Source organism: Lepidochelys kempii, chromosome 6, assembly GCF_965140285.1.
Source record: "Lepidochelys kempii isolate rLepKem1 chromosome 6, rLepKem1.hap1, whole genome shotgun sequence".
NCBI classification, from domain to species: domain Eukaryota; kingdom Metazoa; phylum Chordata; order Testudines; family Cheloniidae; genus Lepidochelys; species Lepidochelys kempii.
Window position 1 is genome coordinate 71,659,305 of NC_136385.1, and position 14,273 is coordinate 71,673,577.

At 45.1% G+C, this 14,273-nt stretch overlaps 1 protein-coding gene across 7 annotated transcripts in view; it reads right to left on the reverse strand.

The window, feature by feature from the left end:
• Nucleotides 1-7,724: 7,724 nt before the first annotated feature.
• The window catches only part of MGA (MAX dimerization protein MGA), a 95,547-nt gene continuing 88,998 nt past the window's right edge, over nt 7,725-14,273 (reverse strand). For 6 of the 7 annotated variants that reach the window (XM_073348686.1, XM_078853333.1, XM_073348688.2 and 3 more), the window contains one exon: nt 9,806-12,390. In XM_073348686.1, coding sequence (XP_073204787.1) covers nt 11,081-12,390 — 1,310 coding nt within the window. In that variant the 3' untranslated portion in view covers nt 9,806-11,080. Of the gene's footprint in view, nt 9,497-9,805; nt 12,391-14,273 lie in introns of those variants that run through there. The other variant, XM_073348691.2, reaches the window with a different exon arrangement.

Here is a 14,273-nt window from a genome sequence, read left to right on the forward strand (position 1 = left end):
CCCACTCCCACTCAAAAAGTGATTTGTAACCCACCACTAGCCAAAATTGGTCACTTTGGCAACACATCTCTGTCTGCTCATACCTAGGCAGAGTGGGTATGTTCATGTAAATACAGTCTGGTCCTGAAGCTTCCCCGCTCCCCCCGCAGCTCATCACTAGTTGTCAAGGAAAAGCTCATTCAAATCTTGCTTACATCTACATAGCCAGGGAAACAAATCATGGGAGATGCTCAGCATTTCTCAGCGTATGGCCTCGTGCTAGCATGAACCACGTTCCTAGAAAAGTGCCAATGACGTTTTAAATCTCAGTGTAGTCAGGGCCCAAGGCTTTCATTGTGTTTGACAATCATTTCTAGCACAGCTATGAGCCCTGCTGTGGAAAGGCTAAAATGACTCCTCCCATTGCTGGGAACTGGGAAGAATGTACATAGGTGCAACAGGAACCATTAGCAACAAGATGGACAAATAAATAAGGAGCCTTTACTAGGTCATTTGGAATAGGAGCCAAGTGTGCACACACCCAAGCGATGTAATAACTGCAATGGCGGGATGCCAGTATAAGTTAGGTTGACATAGTTTTGTAGTGTAGACATGGTCTAATTCTGACCTAGCTTTTTACAGTGATAGTTAATACAGAACTCCCCTGTTAAGGTTGTCAGTTTTGTGTAGTTTTTTTTTTACAAATTATGGTTTTACTTTCTTAAAATAAATATTTAAGTGGGTGTTTAAAATGGTTTGCCATCAAATCCACAGCTGGCCTTCTCTGCAGCTCTGCACTCCTAGAGAGTGTGAAGGATCTGGTGGATACCATATATTATCCATTATTGCTGTTTAATATTGATATTATAGCAATGGCCGGGGCCTCTTTCAGGACTGAGGCCCCTTTGTGCCAGGCACTGGACAAACGCATACAAGGGCATGCTCCTTGCCCAAGAAAGCTTATGACCTAGAGACAAGCGATGCGCTATGGATTGGAGGAGAGGGGTGTGATCGTTAGGTATGTTATCGTTAAGTACACGTGTACTTCTGTCATTTCTTCTACATTTTACTATAAACAACATGTATAAAATGCCAGCTAGCCTCATCTGCCCCTCAAGCCATCACTGACCCCTAATAGGGATCCCTGGAGAGGGGCTGAAGGATTCGAGGGTAGGGGCCTCACAGGTCAATTCACAGTGGCTGCTCCATACATGAATGGGGTAGGAAAAGGAGCCATTGGAGTGAGGTTTTAGCAAATTTTGATAGCCACAAAAAATGGTATAATTCTTGTCTCTCTTTACAAACCCCGTACTGCCATATGGTTAATCCATTACGTTCCAACCCCAAATCAGGAACCCTAGGCCCTTGAACTTCAGTTTGCTAATGGTGCCCTCTTGTGGTAGACATTGAGAAATACATGCCCTTTTAATGCTTTAAATCCCCGCCACAAAGCCTAGTCTTGTGAAATGTCAGCCAGTGAGCATAATAAGCTGTGCCAAACATACGTGTCTGGTTGCAAATGTTGCTCCAGGCTCAGTTTACCCTGCTCAGTGCAAAACAAACACATTTTAAAACATCTTTTCCCTACTGTTCAGCTATGGTTAGTTCCCACAACATGCTGCACCACGGAAATACGTTCAGCTTTCTTCTTGAGCCCACTTACAGTTCATCTGCCAGCTGGCCACCTGCAGTGCTGCTCATGCAACCCAGAAAGATTTGCTTTCCTCAGCCCCAGTAAGAGCAGCACTCAGGCTTCTGGGACATATTGGGTAAGGTTACAGACTAGATGGGAACTCCTCTTGTGTGGAATCAGCTCCCTGATCTTTGTTTCCCAACAGGTTTCACACCCTGTGAACTCTCAGTCCTCCCTTTCCCCAGCCCTGATTTAATCCCACCCCTTTCCCCATCTTCCCAAAATCCCACCGCAATTCCTGTCCCCTCCCTTTTCTAGCTAGCTAGCTTGTCATGCCACGCTCATCACCATGCTGCAGCCTTTGAGTCTGGCTATTAGGCCACAGTGCACTGCTAAGCTGTGGGGGCTCCGTTTCTCCCCACAGAATGCCCCGAGACCCTGTAGGCTCCTATCTGAAGTGACACAATTTCCAAAGGTGCACAGCACTTAGCTGCTGAGCTCTTTAGAAATTCTGGTGACTCCATTTTTTATGTGCCCAAATGGGAGCTGAGCACTTTTGATTAAATCACGGTGTAGCAAGGCTCCCAATGAATCGAGAGATGAAACTGACGCTGGTCCTAGCCCCCTCAAACTTCAGGAGAGTTTGGATCAGACTCAGGATCTGACCTTTATTCCTGGCCCGTCATTTGTAATGGGCCAAAGCAAAACCCAGGATTCAAACCCCTGGGCTGTCAGGAAATTTCACCTTGGACTCCGCAGCTCCAGCTCAGCAGTAATTTAAATGGGAGAATGTAACAAAGCCTGCAGCCCAGACTCTAGCTGAACTGGGTCTTTCGTTGGTTCACAGAGATTCCCGTTCACCCCGCTGGGTGGTGACTGGCCATCAGCCTGTCTGTGCGAGCAGGTGCGGTGGAACCCAGTGTGTGCGCTGTGTCAGCCAAGCCCCAGAGCAGGACTCAAGGACTGCTGTGTTTAATAGGGAGCACCTAAAAGAGGCTCAACGGTGGAGGGACTATGCTGACTCATTGGAAGCCAGTAGCTTGTTCTCAGAATATTCCAAAGAGAAAGTTCTCGATGCCACTATTCTGATAAAAAAATACTTTAAAAAATGTTGCCATGTCCCTTCCTCCTTCCCTTTACAGACTTAATAACATCTGTCTTTTTCTCCATCCATAGTGAAGATACTGCAAGTAGTCTCCTAACGTCCAGTTGTCAGAGTGCTGGCCATGGAGTTTTACTAGGCAGTTCACAGCCACCCTCAACTTCCATAGAGATTTCTCTTGCAGAGACTAAACTTCCAGCATGTGATGATGTATCATCTCAAATCAGGGGCATCCTTCCGCTCCCATGAAGAGAGATGGATGCATATTGGAACCAGTCATCTGTTTGGACTGCACCTCTGGTTCAAAGACGAGGGCAGCTGCTTTCTGCTCCATTTTATGCAGAACACATACATCCCAGATGGAAAGCAAGCTGCTAATATAGGATTTAATTAGTCAATGTTTAATAATACCGTAGTATCTAACTCTTACATAGTGCTTTTCATTTATAGAACTCAAGAGTATCAATGGCTCCATTTTACAGATGTGGTAACTGAGGCACAGAGATGTAAAATTACTCACCCAAGGTCTCCCAGCAGGCCAGTGGCAGAGCTGGGACTACAACCCAGGCTTCCTGCCTCCTAAAGGATTAGGCGCCTCTATCCCAAGCTAAGCTTCTTTTCATTGTGACAGTGTTACTGTGTTTTCGTTGTAATGAGCGAAAATCCGTGCCACTTGCTGTTGACCTAGCCACGCCACAAACTAAAGTTCATGATAGGATAGCTGCTTGTCAGTGTGATGTGGGGAAAAATGGATCATGGCATTGCTGAAGGAAAGTGGCAGGAGGAGCAGATTGATTAGACAGGAGAAAGCTGAACCAGCTGAATGCAGAATTAGCAAGGCATCAGCAATGCTAAGCAAAGGAAATAAAGAAATGCTACAACAGTGCAGTGGGAATTTGAGTTAGATCATTAGCTGTGAGTGCCATAGGCGCTCCAAGAGCTGTTGCAGTTTTTAATTGACCTAATGCCTTGGGGGTAATGGCATCTACTCCTTGGATTAAGTGAGATGAGTACCAGTCAGATGTGGCCAGTAAGTGTAGAAGTGCCGCAGGGATTCTCCTCACCCCACGTTCCTGAGCAAGCAAAAGCCCTGTGCACAAACCCCTTGACAGGACTCCATGTGGTCTTGGGAGATGGACCAGAGGAGCAGGCACCCTAGGATAAGTGTTGGCATACAACAAAAAGCGCTACAGAAGCGTGAAGTGTTATTAGACCTTATCCCCACCAAGCTGGCAGATTTGTCCTGGAAATCCACCAGAAATTAATACTGCTTAGAGCATTCTGCTACATGGAGGATACAGAGAAGACTGGGCTCATGAGCAAGCTGTGCTGTCAACCAGAGTCCAGATCAGAGCCGTCGGCATCCCGTGCAAACATGCCAGGATCCACAGCACTGAGTTTGCCATTCCCAGCAGTTCCTTGGGATCAGCAATGACCATTGAGCCTTGCTCCTCACAGGGAAAACATGTTAAACTTCACTTCAGTTAGCCCTGGGGAGTTTTCTGAACGATATCTCCTCTTCTGCACAGAACTGGATTCTTTTGAAAAAGGGTTCTAAGCAGTGGTGAGCTAGAACCGGTTGTTAAATTTAAAAGCCCTTTTAGAACCGGTTGTTCCGGGAGGCATAACCGGTTCTAAAAGGGCTTCTAAATTTAACTGGCCAAAAGTGACGCCTTAGGCACTGACTCCATGGGTGCTCCAGCCCTGGAGCACCCAAGGGGAAAATGTGGTGGGTACAGAGCACCAAACAGGCAGCTCCCCGCCCCAGCTAACCTCCACTCTGCCTCCTCCCCTGAACGTGCTGCTCCACCCTGCTGCTCCGCCCCCCCCAGGCGTCCCACAAATCTGCTGTTCGTGCGGGAAGCTGGGGCAGGCTGAGAAGCGGGCCGCGGCTTCCTGCTCAGCCCCAGGGAGGTGGAGGTGAGCTGGGGCGGGGCGGGGGGGGGGGTGCATGAGGAGGTAACCCAGGGGGGCGGGGCCCCAGGGAACCGCTCCCTGCCCCAGATCACCTCTGCCACCCTCGGCCTGAGTGTGAAGCCGCAGCCTGCTTCTCAGCCCTCCCAGGCTTCCAGCCGAACAGCTGATTCGTGGGAAGCCGGGGTGGGGAGGGAGGGGGAGGCATGGAGAAGCAGAGCAGGGCAGCGCATTCAGCGGAGGAGGCAGAGCGGAGGTGAGGTGAGCTGGGGCCAGGTGGGGAGCTGCCGGTGGGTGCTCTGCACCTACCAAATTTTCCCCGTGGGTGCTCCAGCCCTCGAGCACCCAGGGAGTCGGCGCCTAAGGCACCACTTTTGATGTGATCAGTGGGGGAGCGACTGCTCCCCCTGCTCCCCCCCCCCCCCAGCTACACTCCCCTGCCCCTAGGAGCCAGAGGGACCTGCTGGATGCTTCCTGGGAGCCGCCCCAGGTAAGCACCGCCGGGACTCCCCACCTCACCAGGTGCCTCTGGCTCTTGGGTTGGGGTGAGTACCCACTACATTAGCCCACGAGACCCTCCTACCCGGTTCTGGGGGCAGTCAGGGGACAGGGGTGGATGGGGCAGGAGTCCCGGGGGTAGGCAACAACCCCCTCGTGGGGTGAGGAGGGAACCCGCTGTTAAGATTTTGGGAGAATCATCACTGGTTCTAAGCAAGAGTCACAGGACAGACGTCCCAAGTCCTAATGGGGAACTGCTCTTGGTCCATGGGAGATTCGTCAGTCGATGTGTTGGGGAGAGGAACGAGGATTATATTTTCACAGCACTATTGCTTTGCTTTAACTAAAGGGAAGACTACAGAAGGAAGCGTTTGAGGCCATATCCTGAGTAGAACAGCTCATCACAGGAGTGCTGCCTACTGCCAATCCAGCAACTGAAAAAAGGTCAAGCCCTGAGCATTGGCACAGAAGTGAACAGCGTGGAAAGTCTGCCATCACAATGCTTTTTGACAGAAAAGAGCTTTGTCAACACAGCAGAAAGTTTTGCAAGGAAAAAAAGAACAGCCATTTAAAAATATTTCTTTTTCCTAAGAAAACCCAAACAATTCAAAGAATTTTTCTTTGCAAGGAAAAACATTTTTGCAACCGGTTCTAGTAAACAATAATATAGAGCATGAAGACTGATCTTCCCATGCTTTGGGACAGTAGCTCCATGGGACTTTTTAGGCCCCGAAATTTACTTCCTCCAGCTAAGGGTTTGAAATGTGTGAAAATTGTGAAAGTAACTTCTGGGTAACAAATAATGAATTCTAGTGGATTGCTGAATAATTTATTTTCATCCTACTCTACAGTCAAACTGGGTTTTCTTTTCTTTTCACTCCATAGTTTTTCCATTTACATGGTCACAGCCTTATTAAAATGACTGGTGATATTCAAATCTCTTCCAGTAATTGTGTCAACCTTTGGCAAGGATATGAGCTGTTGTACCTAATATTAAATTAGTATTTCTGGCTAGAGTCTGTGATGGGGTTTTATAGGCTCTTTGGGTCTCAAGGGAAAAATCCTTCCGGGCTGAGAGCTCTCATCATGAATTGACCCTGAGGAAGAAACACCAGTTTCCCTGCTTCCATTACAGTAGCTCAGATGAGACCAGGGATAAAAACATGAAGCTTGTTAGATAGGGCTTGGGAGCTGCTCTCTGGACTTCTTCACTCCCACCCAAAAAGATAGCAGCAGGGTAGATAGCCTTAGTTTAACTAGTTTAACAAGAGTCACCTGCCAAAGATCCCTTAAACACAACCTTCAATCCATACTGGTTCTGCACGAACCGGAAAGCAAAAATCTGGAGTTTTCTCTACAGGGCTCGTTTAAGACGGGTGCTGTTGCTCCAGAAGGGTTCCTCTCTGAGCCCTAAAGGACACTGCAGTATAGCCCATTAGAATGACAAAGTTAGCAGAGCCAAATGCAGCCTCATTTATACATGATGTTTCTGAAGTCCATACAAGCGTGGGACATTGTGACTCAAAATGCCCTGATCTGCAGGATGCTCGGGGCTGGAAGTAAATATGGAAAGCTACAGGGCTATGGACAGACAAAATGAACCAGCAGACAGACTCCAGCACACTGCAAGAGTGCAGGTAAATGGCAAGGAAAAGAACGCTTGACCTTGAGGCTGAGGTGAGAAAGGAGCGGAAGAACAGGAGAGAAAAGGAAAGCAAGAGAACAACAGATGAGACAGAAAAGAGCACTGAGATAACAAGGAGCAAATAATAGTAGAAATTGATAGGACAGAAAGAGGAGAAAAATAAGATACATCTTTCTAGTTTATTCATTTTCTTGTGTTTAATAAGTAGTGTGTGTTTTTAACTTGCATATATAAATGTAGTAGTCTTTGGGCTTCTGAAAAGCTGCTTTTGCTGCACTTAAATCCCATAAAATTTAGGTATTCCTGGCTGAGGACAGACTATTATTTCCAATGGTTTGCTGCTGCAATGGACAAGCCAGCCATTAATGCATCTGTCCACGCCAGCAAGACAAAACAGTCAAAACAATTGAAAACAGACTCTAAAAAAAAGAGCATCACTGTCCCCCCTGCTTATATTCTTGCTCTAATCTCTCAATCTCTCACCCCAAACCATTTGTTTTTAATTTTTTTTATGCAGTTCGAAAAAATGCTCAAATGTATACATCAATATCTGTACCACTGCAGTAAAACACAACAGTAGAGAAGCAAAGCCTCCTTGGAAACTGTCTGATCAAATCTTTAAGACTTTCCATTAACAAAAACAATCCCCTCTTTTATATGAGAAGTTGATATTTGTTTCTGATTTATTGGAGAAGCAGAGAGATGAAAATTAAGCCCTTTGGGAGAAGGACTATCTTTTTGTTCTGTGTTTGTACAGCACCTGATCCATGACTGGCGCTCTTAGGTGTTAACGCAGTACACATAAAATAAATACAGAGTGTGAACTATATTTAAAGACTAAATATTTCTAGCTTTGCTTGGTTGTGCAATTCCACACACCACCACCAAGGCAATTAATACTTTATTATTCATCCCATTCTCCCTCCCAATAATAAAAGCTTCCAAAGCCAGTCCCTGGTTGAACTTGATTGGTTTATTTTAGTTTTACATTTCCTCTCTCTCACATACAGTCATTGAACAGTCCCGTACTGTTAGATTTCTACAAAAATATCAATTTTTCAAAAGCTGAAAAGAGGGAAAGATATATTTTTAATATATAAAAGGAAAAAAGCTAAATCTGACATTGCATTATATTCTTAAAAACATTTGTCTATTTACAGACATGTCTAAAAAACCAAACAAAATTTCCAGGATACTTGGTCTAGTGAGAATGTGCTCTTTGCAGGGGTTTCTATTGTTCTCCTGATTCCAAAACCCACTCGCTACCAAAGTAACACATTCTTGCATTATTGTCTCTTAAAAATAGTGTGCATAATTTCCAAAAGGTTTGTTCCCAACCAGTTGATTTGGGGGCTGTGGGTGGGAGGGGATTCGACATTCAAAATGATAGTGAAATGCAAAGATGGGATGTGAGGGTTAGGAAAAGCAAAGGCTAATGAGCTTTTCAAAGGGGCTTTGTTGCTTGGCAGAACCTGCCAACATCTTTCTTGGCTGTGTGCCTATTGGTTCTTTTGACCTTGGGGTCTGTTCTCAGCTAACTTACTGATAGTTTTCTGGCATCAGGCAGGTCAGCTTTTATCTCAACAATATGCTTTTGTTACAGCAGGCATTCCTGACTGCCCACTGCCAAACAGTAAATATATATCTAGGCATTTTCTATCATCTTGCCCCTCAAGGCAGAAGGGTTATTTTAAAAGAGTGTTTGAGTGACTTTAATGCTATCTGTGTCCTATGAAATGTGAAAGGCATATTTTTCTTAATGTACAGACATGGATTAATGCACACTTAATTTTAACACTAAAGTGAACAGCAGCCATTTTGGATCAAGAAGCGATAGGGGCCAGAGAGGAAATTTAGTGGCTTTTTTGTGTGTGTGGCACTGTCAGTGCAATGCTGATGGCTGTTTCACACAGCAAGGAGTTGAATTTAATGGCAAATCAAACTGTCTTGGGCATAATGACAAGCAACCTCAGCCAATTTAAAATACCCAGGGCCAACCTCTCAGGTACATCAGTGTAAATCTGGTGTAACTCAACTGAGATCAATATAGTTACTCCAGATTTATACTGGTGTAAATGAGGTTCGGATCTAGCCTTTAATCTCTAAGGAGTAGATGTAAACATGTATTTAAAGGCTAGTTCCCCTTTATAAGGCATTGAATGATATCCGTAAGGCTTTGCATGGCTCTCATACTAACCCACACCCTCTTCTTCAACCCTTTAGTGCAGGAAGGAGATTAGCATTTATGATACAAACTGAGGTTAAACTGTAAAATATGCAAAGGCAGTAGAAGTGACACACACCTCTCCAACTGTTTTCAAAAATGCCTTGTAGAATCCCAAGGTGAAGACACCTCCATTACACAGTGTCTGGAGCAACTTTATGTATGCCCATCTTAAGAACCCTTTCTTTGCTCTGAAGCCCAATAGGAAATTGTAACAAAGAAAAGGAAACAACACAAGATATACATACCCAGTGACACAGCCATTCTAGACACAGGTCCAGAAGCTGCAGCTTACTGTATAGGGCATACTTTTGCAAATGTAGAGTTTGACGCTGCTTCTGAAGAGTGGAAGATCATCACTTACAGCACGTGCATGTGACTGTCAGACACAGGCACAGCCTTGGCGCTGGGAGAGATGGAAGCTCCCGCAATCGTGCATCACGGCGGGGTGGAGGGGGTGGGGTGGATCACTGGGGGCACGTGGAATCCCAATTTCTGCTGCTGAGGCATTAAGAGCAGGGATTACATTCCTAAATACAATTATGCAAGAAAGGCAAAATGCGCTGTTTTCCAGATTCTACACAATTTTCACAGCAGTGATTTTCACTTTTGAGGAGCACCTAAGAAGCCCCTGAAGTCCACCATAATTCCTATTATTTACAAACTAGATAGGAAAAAATCATTTATACACATTAACAAATAGTCTCTTCTCGGCTGAAAATTTCATTCTTCAAGGAAGCTAAGAAAACAAAAATTGTGTACAAAAATATAAATATCTTTACAGTCTGCAGGCCCTTCACTTCCAACAGCTTAACATTGAAGAGTAACTACAGTTTATTGAATAAGTGGTGGCAGAAGAGAATAAAAAATACATCTTGTGATTCAAATACTGCCTGATTTCCCTGGTAATAAGCATTTTTTGTTTTTTTGCTATACACATCTTGCGTAAATGCAATGAGAACCTCTGAGTACCTTTCCTGAATTCATAAAGAAATGGATAGTTTGGAAGGACGCGTGCATATGCACGCACGCACACACACTTTCATGTCCTAATAATTCTGAAAGGGTCACTTCCTGTAAATGTCTTCGAGATGTATATGTCTTCAAGAACCATGAGGAAGGGAGGAAATAGGGAAGGAAGGAGAGAAGAATGGAGACAAATGACACTCAAACTACCTCAGCGATGCTTTTAAGGAGTTAGCAATCTGGTACTCAGATGGATTTCTCCTGTCTGAATCTGTTCGTTCTGGATGCGGTCTCATTCCCAGCACGCTCAAGGAAGAACATGGCAGGGTTTTCTCTTTTTAAAATTAGCTAACTAAAAAAACAACACTGGGGTGTTGCAATCATCACTATGAAAATTTCCTTCTTCACCTTAAAATGGGAGTTTAAGATTTCATACGGAAATGATGTGGTCAGAAACTACCAGAGAGAGTCTGAGCAGGAAGATAATTCTCACTCACTGAAGAACGGAAATTTTTGACATTAGCATTCTGGGAAATCTATCCCTGATCTCCCATTCCTCCACCCAAGGCAACCAGTCTGAAAAAGCTTGCTCCAATCTCATTTACACAAGCTCATTACATTTTGTGGGCTGTGCACAAACTGCAGCTGTGAACACCCCTGCTTCTGCATAGATACTTAATTTGGCTGGTACAAACGCTAGTACTCCTGATTTCTCCTCATCCAGAAACAACTGCATCTCTGTTAGGGTATGAATCTCTCAGTGGCCCAGGTCCATCAGACCTCTAGTTTCCTAAACTCTTTGTGAAGGACCCACTGTTGGAAGGATACCATATGCCCAGCAATGGTAATACATCATCATCTTTCTTTCTGGGGGATGAACATCCAGAACACAATAGTGAGGTAAAATTTATGTTAGCACAATTAAAGTTTCATAGCATTGATTTCTCAGCTTGGGGCCTGCCCTCAGTCAGAAGAGTGCACTGATACCATATTTTCTTTACAGGGATATAGGAACAAGTGTCTGGAGACAAGGGAAGATGTTAAAACTCAAGATACCAATTCCTTTCATAGTCCAAATTGCTCCAGGTTTTCCTTTCGGTCTCTAAAAAATCCAAGTATTTATTTGCCTGCAGAATTTGAAGGCAAGGTCCCAATACTGTTCAATTTTGCAACCACAGATGCTAATGTGGGCATTATTTTACTGTCCTGTCCTTCCAGGTCAGTTGCAGGTAATTTAGTTTTTAAACCAACGGGTGCCAGTTTTGCAACTACAGGTGCCAATACTGGCATCACCTTGGTACTCTGCCCTTCTGAGTCTAAAGGAAGATTTGCAACTTTTAACCCAAGTGGTGCTAGTTTGGGCATAGGCCTCCACAGTGTGTCAGTGTTACCAGCTTCTAGATTAGTTTTCATCTGCAGGATTGGAGGAGACACATTGATCTCTGCCAGGGGATCTAAGGTTTTACCACTTCCACCACCAGTTACTGAAAGGTTGGCAAGTGGGTCCTTCATTTCAGAGCCTATCACTATCTTCAAAATATCTGCTTGAGATGAAGGCTCTGCAGAGTTCCTCTCACCATCAGTAAGGTCGTCATCTTCCAGGTGAAGCAGGAGGGGACTTATGGAGCCACTACTCTCTCGAACTTCAGAAAGGCCCTTGAAACTGCTACCCAAGTGACCAAACTGGAAGGAGGCTCCAGCTGCAGTGGTCAGTTCACTGGCAGTTCCCCTCCGAGTTTCAGAGTCTTCTGGAGAAAAGTCTGAGCTCAGGGTACTGGGCAGCTCTGACATGCCAGAAGTGTCATCATTCAGCTGCTGATTGAGAAAGGCAATTTCATTGAGAAGTGAAGTGAGGGTTTCATCAGTGTCATCACTCTCCTCAATGCTGCCCAGTAACTCACTTGGGTCTAGTTCTGCTTCCTCTATTGCAGAGGCTACCTTCCTCAGTTCCATTTCTATCCTGGAGTCTTTGAGATCTTTAACCTTCAGCTTGCGGAATGGAGAATCCTTTGGCTTCAACCTTTCCCCTCCCTGATCAGTCTCTTTCCTCCTCCCCTGGCTTCCAAGAAACTCTCCAATGCAAGATTTTTTAGCAAAGGACTCTGAGGAGTCCTTCACACTGGGTACATTCCGAATCTGTGGAAAGCTGTTGTCTTTATTTTCAAGGAAAATTTGTGTGGGCCCTGTGGCACTTCTTCCATCTCCACAGCTGTCTCCAGGAGATGCCTTGTTTTTTTCTTCTGAAAGGATGTCCTCATTCCGCCTACTTTCATGAGGTCCTGCTTTCAGGGACGGCTCAGATGTCTTGGCACCAGCACCTGGAGTTACATGAGAATTCTTGTTTCTATTCAGGTTTAAATTCACACCCCCTTCAGCAGCCAGTGATGTCACATTAACAATCTTTGGCATCATGAATGAGTCTTCACTCTCTGCAATACCAAACAAAGCAAAACTCATCAGGATCACTGGTGACTGAAGCTGGAGACAATCTGCCCCCCCAACAAAACCACCCTTACAAAGAGTTTAAAGCATCTGCTGAAATAGAGTGTCTTGAGCGGTTTGTACCTTCTTTTTTTCCCCTACAAACTTAACATTCAATCCACTCTGAAGAGTGAGTCGTATAAATAATATAAAATCCCATGATGTCTATTGTCTAGCAGAATTTTTGTTTTTCAGTTGAGCATGTTTGATAGAGGTTTTTCCCCCTAAGGCCAACCCTTGCAAACTCATCTTAGGATCTTTTCCCATCTGTCAGTTGACTACCAATAGTAAAAAGAAAAGGAGGACTTGTGGCACCTTAGAGACTAACAAATGTATTTGAGCATAAGCTTTCATGAGCTACAGCTCACTTCATCGGATGCATGCAGTGGAAAATACAGTAGGGGGATTTTATATACACAGAGAACATGAAACAACGGATGTTACCATACACACTGTAACGAGAGTGATCAGGTAAGGTGAGCTATTACCAGCAGGAGAGAAAAAAACACCACCACCTTTTGTAGTGATAATCAAGGTGGGCCATTTCCATCAGTTGACATCTCAGGCATTGGCACCCTGACAGCAGGATTGTCTGGCTATGTAGACTCCCTCCTCAGGCCCTACGCTACCAGCACTCCCAGCTATCTTCGAGACACCACTGACTTCCTGGAGAAACTACAATCCTTCGGTGATCTTCCGGAAAACACCATCTTAGCCACTATGAATATAGAAGCCCTCTACACCAACATTCCACACAAAGATGGACTACAAGCAGTCAGGAACAGTATCCCCGATAACGTCATGGCAAACCTGGTGGCTGAACTTTGTCCTCACCCGTAACTATTTCACATTTGGGGAGAATGTATACCTTCAGATCAGTGGCACTGCTATGGGTACCCGCATGGCCCCACAGTATGCCAACATTTTTATGGATGACTTAAAACAACGCTTCCTCAGCTCTCATCCCCTAATGCCCTTACTCTACTTGCGCTACATTGATGACATCTTCATCATCTGGACCGATGGAAAAGAAGCCCTTGAGGAATTCCACCATGATTTCAACAATTTCCATCCCATCATCAACCTCAACCTGGACCAGTCCCCACAAGAGATCCACTTCCTGGACACTACTGTGCTAAGAAGCGATGGTCACATAAACACCACCCTATACCGGAAACCTACTGACCGTTATACTTACCGACATGCCCCCAGCTTTCATCCAGACCACACCACACGATCCATTGTCTACAGCCAAGCTCTAAGATACAACCGCATTTGCTCCAACCCCTCAGACAGAGACAAACAAACACCTACAAGATCTCTAGCAAGCGTTCTTACAACTACAGTACCCACCTGCTGAAGTGAAGAAACAGATTGACAGAGCCAGAAGAGTATCCAGAAGTTACCTACTACAGGACAGGCCCAACAAAGAAAATAATAGAACGCCACTAGCCATCACCTTCAGCTCCCAAATAAAACCTCTCCAGCACATCATCAAGGATCTACAACCTATCCTGAAGGACAACCCATCATTCTCACAGATCTTGGGAGACAGGCCAGTCCTTGCTTACAGACAGCCCCCCAACCTGAAGCAAATACTCACCAGCAACCACATACCACACAACAAAACCACTAACCCAGGAACCTATCCTTGCAACAAAGCCCGTTGCCAACTGTGTCCACATAAATATTCAGGGGACACCATCATAAGGCCTAATCACGTCAGCCACACTATCAGAGGCTCGTTCACCTGCACATCTACCAATGTGACATATGTCATCATGTGCCAGCAATGCCCCTCTACCATGTACATTGGCCAAACTGGACAGTC